This window comes from Penaeus vannamei, chromosome 10, assembly GCF_042767895.1.
Source record: "Penaeus vannamei isolate JL-2024 chromosome 10, ASM4276789v1, whole genome shotgun sequence".
NCBI lineage: Eukaryota > Metazoa > Arthropoda > Malacostraca > Decapoda > Penaeidae > Penaeus > Penaeus vannamei.
The window spans coordinates 13,645,298-13,650,297 of record NC_091558.1 but is presented as its reverse complement, the minus strand read 5'-3'; the positions used below and the strand labels follow the sequence as shown (position 1 = coordinate 13,650,297).

The following is a 5,000-nucleotide window of genomic DNA, read 5'->3' as shown; positions in this document are numbered from 1 at the left end:
ATAAGTATTTTGATTTCATAGTTGTTTGCGTTCTCCATTTAAAAAATAGAAGAAAAAACACGTGAAGTTAAATGATAAAATTTTCTTTGTTTCCGCGAAATCTCCCGCCAGACGGAGGCTTAACGGTTTTTTTTCGTCTTTTTACGTCTTTTCTTCTTTCTTTGTGTTCTGGTTTGGAACTGGCGCCATTTCTTACGAAGCGTTCTATTTGTGTGAAGATATATTTTCCTCATTACTTTTAGCTTTCTTCAATTTGTTTTCTTCGTTCTGATTTAAAAAAAAATATTCTTTCTTTCCCGCTTTTTTTTCGTTCGCGCGGCAGATTTTCCCTGATTTTTAAAATTTTTATTTCTTCTTATTTATTTATTTAATTATTATTATTATTTTTTTTGCATCGTTAAGGAAATGGCCTTTGCAAATAAGTCTCTTTTGGCATTGGGGGCTAAAAATTGACTCGCAAGGACTCGTCGGCCTTTTACTTGATGAACGAGAGGGGGAGGGGGGAGGGGGAGGGATACGGGTCGGGGGGGGGTTGAGATGGGATGGGACTGGGAGGGCAGGAGGGGGACTAAGGGGAAGGGGGGGGGGGCTGAGGACAAACTGAGGACCAGAATGAGGTCGAGGCGGAACTAGCACACTTAATGTAACATCTGGTGAGAGAGAGAGAGGGAGAAGGAGGGTAGAAAGTTAGTTTTTTTTTAAAGGGGGAGGGGGTGGGGCTGGAAAGTCTTTGGTGAGGCTCAAGTAAATGATTTTGTCTTTCTTCGAAATCGGAAGCGGCTGTTAAATTGCCCTAGTTGTTGAAGAGATTATTTTCTTTTTTTTTCTTTTTAAGTTGCAAAGCCTGTCTGTTGCCTCGCCTCCTTTTTCCGTGAATTTCGTGGGAAAGTTTGGATTTATGGAGTTTGAAAGAAAGATGGTTGGGTCGAGAGTCGCTCTTGATCTTTTTGAGCTTTGATATGATTTTCATGATTTTGTTGTAGGTTAGATCGCTTGATAGAATATTTATCTTGCTCTTTATATATATATATATATATATATATATATATATATATATATATATATATATATATATATATATATATACACACACACACATATATGTATATCTAATATATATATATATATATATATATATATATATATATATATATATATATACACACACACATATTTGTGTGTATGTTTGTAAGTATATATGTATATATGTGCATGTACATATTTCTGTATGTGTGTGTAAATTTGTATGTACGTACATGTGTCCGTAACGCACCGACGCATTCTGTCGTGCATGAGAGCACAGACGTATTCCAAACTGCCGGAAAAGGCCAGCAAATAACTCGATGCATCACGAGAAATGGTCCGAGACTGGATACACTGCCTACACCTGGGTTCTGTTTGGCCGCAGACCGTTATTTTTCCCGAAAATACATTCTTAGAAACAATGGTTACGCGATGGTTTTAAGAAGTGGTTTGTTCGGCTGAAAACAAACGCGGACGTCAAGATTTGTTTAGTTATCTTCTAGGGTTATTTATTTTTAAAGCCCACTCAAATATTTGTTTACGAAGAAACTCTCAGATGTGTATCAGTGTTTCTGTTAATTGGGGAAAATTGAAATGTCTGGGGACTAAAAGGAAATAAGAGTTTTTATTTGATTTTATACCTATAATTTTTCAAGGTTAATTTGATAATACGAACGCCGATTGTTATCCAAAATCGGGTTGTAAATCTAACTTATTCATTTATTTATTTTTTTGCTCCACGACATGGATAATTAGAGCAGTTATAGTATCCAGACTTCACAGTTAATAAAATCGTTAGTGAAACTCTTAAATGTGAATCGGCGTCTCTGTTAATTGGTGAAAATTGAAATGTCTGTCGACTAAACGGAAATGAGAACTTTTATTTGATTTTATAGCTACAATTTTCCAGGGTTAATTTGATTTGATGATACGAACGTCGATCGTCATACAAAATCGGGTTGTAAATTTAACTTTTCTCTTTTCTTTTTTTTTCTCCACGACTTGGATTATTAGGGCAATACTAGTTTCCAAACTTAATCATTAATATAATCGTTAATGTTTTCCTTTTATACCTTTGCCTAACCATCCCCCTTGCATTGCAGGCGCGCCATGAGTGAGGAGGAGAATATGGGGTATCGCGTGGAACTCTTCATCTATGACCTCAGTCGCGGCATTGCCAAGACCATGTCGCCGACGCTGCTAGGTGAGTGCCGCGCCCGTGTTTATGGATGCTTGTGTGTGTCTGGCTTTTTTCTTGTGGATTCTGTGTGCTTGCTCGCCTGTGGGGGGTGCACCGTGTGGAATAGTGGTTGGGGTGAGTGTCGTGTATAGGGGTTGGGGGTCGTGAAGAGAAGTTGATTTCTTGGGGTTGGGGGTCATGCAGAGGGGTTAGTTTCATGGGGGTGAGTCATGCATAGGGATTGGTTTCTTGGGGCTGTGTCATGTAAAGGGGTTTTCGGGGTTGAGTGTCATGCAAAGGGGTTAGTTCTTGGGGTTGAGTTTGAGATTGTGTGTGTGTGTCTGTGTATCTCTCTGTTTCCCTCTCTCTCTCTCTCTCTCTCTCTCTCTCTCTCTCTCTCTCTCTCTCTCTCTCTGTCTTTCTCTCTCTTTCTCTCTCTCTCTCTCTCTCTCACGCACTCTCTTTCTCTCTATCCATCTAGTTCTCTCTCTCTCTCTCTCTCTCTCTCTCTCTCTCTCTCTCTCTCACGCACACTCTCTCTCTGTCTGTCTCTGTCTCTCTGTCTGTCTCTGTCTCTCTCTCTGTCTCTGTTTCTCTCTGTCTCTGTTTCTCTCTGTCTCTGTTTCTCTGTCTCTGTCTGTCTGTCTCTCTCTCTGTCTCTGTGTCTCTGTCTCTGTCTGTCTCTGTCTGTCTGTCTGTCTGTCTCTCTCTCTCTCTCTGTCTCTGTCTCTGTCTCTCTGTCTCTCTGTCTCTCTCTCTCTCTCTCTCTCTCTCTCTCTCTCTCTCTCTCTCTCTCTCTCTCACGCACTCTCTCTCTCTCTCACGCACTCACTCTCTCTCTCACGCACTCACTCTCATCCTCTCTCTCTCTCACCCACTCACTCTCATCCTCTCTCTCTCACCCACTCACTCTCTCTCTCACGCACTCTCTTTCTCTCTCTCTCTCTCTCTCTCTCTCTCTCTCTCCCTCTCTCTCCCTCTCTCTCTCTCACGCACTCACTCACTCACTCTCTCTCTCTCTCTCTCTCACGCACTCACTCACTCACGCACACACACTCTCTCTCTCTCTCTCTCTCTCTCTCTCTCTTCTCTCTCTCTCTTCTCTCTCTCTCTCTCACTCACTCACTCACTCACTCACTCACTCTCTCTCTCTCTCTCTCTCTCTCTCTCTCTCTCTCTCTCTCTCTCTCTCTCTCTCTCTCTCTCTCTCTCTCTCTCTCTCTCTCTCTCTGTCACACCACACACACTCTCTCTCTCTCTCTCTCTCTCTCTCTCTCCCTCTCCCTCTCCCTCTCCCTCTCCCTCTCCCTCTCCCTCTCCCTCTCCCTCTCCCTCTCCCTCTCCCTCTCCCTCTCCCTCTTTGTCTCTCTCTCTCTCCCTTCTCCCCTGTGCGAGCTTATGCCCGAGTTCCTCCAAGCGCGTATTCAAGTTCGTGTTCTGACATTGATGTTAATTACGCGCTCTTTCGGAACCATCGGCGCGTCCACCCTTCAGCCGCGATATTATGCCTGCGTTCTGTGATCTGCTTTCCTGTGCTTGTCGAGCTGACTTTAGGAAGTGCTTGGCGAGGAAATAGCGTGGCGTGTGTGTAAGCAAATGAATGTCCGTATGAGTTGATGTGGGTGTGTGTAGACCTTGTTGGAGCGAGGCCACTTGCTCGCCCTTTGCCAGCTGCTCTCTTGCGTCTACATACGTACACTCGCACATGCAAGCACACTCACGTGTATGTACATATATGTATATATTTATATACATTTATATAATACACACACACAAACACATACACACACACGCATACGCGAACGCACACGCACGCACACGCGCACGCACACACAAACACACACATACACGCACACACAAACACACACATACACGCACATGCACACAGACGCACACACACATGCACACAGACGCACACACACATGCACACAAATATGCACACACACACTTGCATACACATTCTCACGCTTGTGAAAGGAAGACCACCGCTTGTCAGCAGATGTTAACGACACGTGCGATGGCCTTAGTGCAGTAATGAAAGGGATCATGTCTTGTGAATTTGTAATGGAAGGTGGGTGTGAGACCCCAAAAGATCCCAAGTCTCTCTAGGTTCTGAGGGCGGAGTGGTGACGAACTAGACCCTGAGCATCGTCGTCTGTGTGAGAGACGTGTCCTTTTATGCGGCGGTTCCCCTCGAGGGCCGGTAACCTGCCTCCTTCCGCCCGCTGGAAAGTCCGATTCATCTGGGAAAAGAGGGTGGGTTCGCAGGGTTTGCTCGAGGGGGAGATGTAGGTCACCCGGAAAGTTATTTACCTTGGGTCATCTAGGATCGGGGGCGGAAGGTGCGAACCAACTGCTTCCTCCGGTGGTGTAGACTCGGGAGGACTTGGACAGGAAAGTACGTTTGTTTCAGTCAGAGACAGATTTGTGGAGCGATATTGTTTAGAACAGTCACTTACTCAGTCACTCATGTATTCACTCAGCCACTCGGTCACTCACTCAGACATTCATTCACTGACTCACATACTTATACACTCACTGAGTCACTCATTCATTCACTGACTCACATACTTTTGCACTTACACACACGGATACACACACACACACACACACACACACACACACACACACACACACACACACACACACACACACACACACACACACACACAGAGCGAGAGCGAGCAAGAGAGGCACTTCTCGTGATGGGCGGCCTCAGTGGCACACAGCGTCTTCCGTGGCACCTGCGAGAGCCGCGAGGGGGGCCACCAGGCGTCATGCCCGTCAGGTGCCAGGG

General features: G+C 44.9%; 1 protein-coding gene across 1 annotated transcript in view; it reads left to right on the top strand.

Moving 5' to 3' along the window:
- LOC113808098 (uncharacterized) overlaps nucleotides 1–5,000 on the top strand; it is a gene marked incomplete at its 3' end in the record, with an annotated part of 90,514 nt that overhangs the window by 55,514 nt on the left and 30,000 nt on the right. Inside the window, 1 exon segment of the mRNA XM_070126359.1 lies at nucleotides 2,127–2,227. Coding sequence (XP_069982460.1) covers nucleotides 2,127–2,227 — 101 coding nt within the window.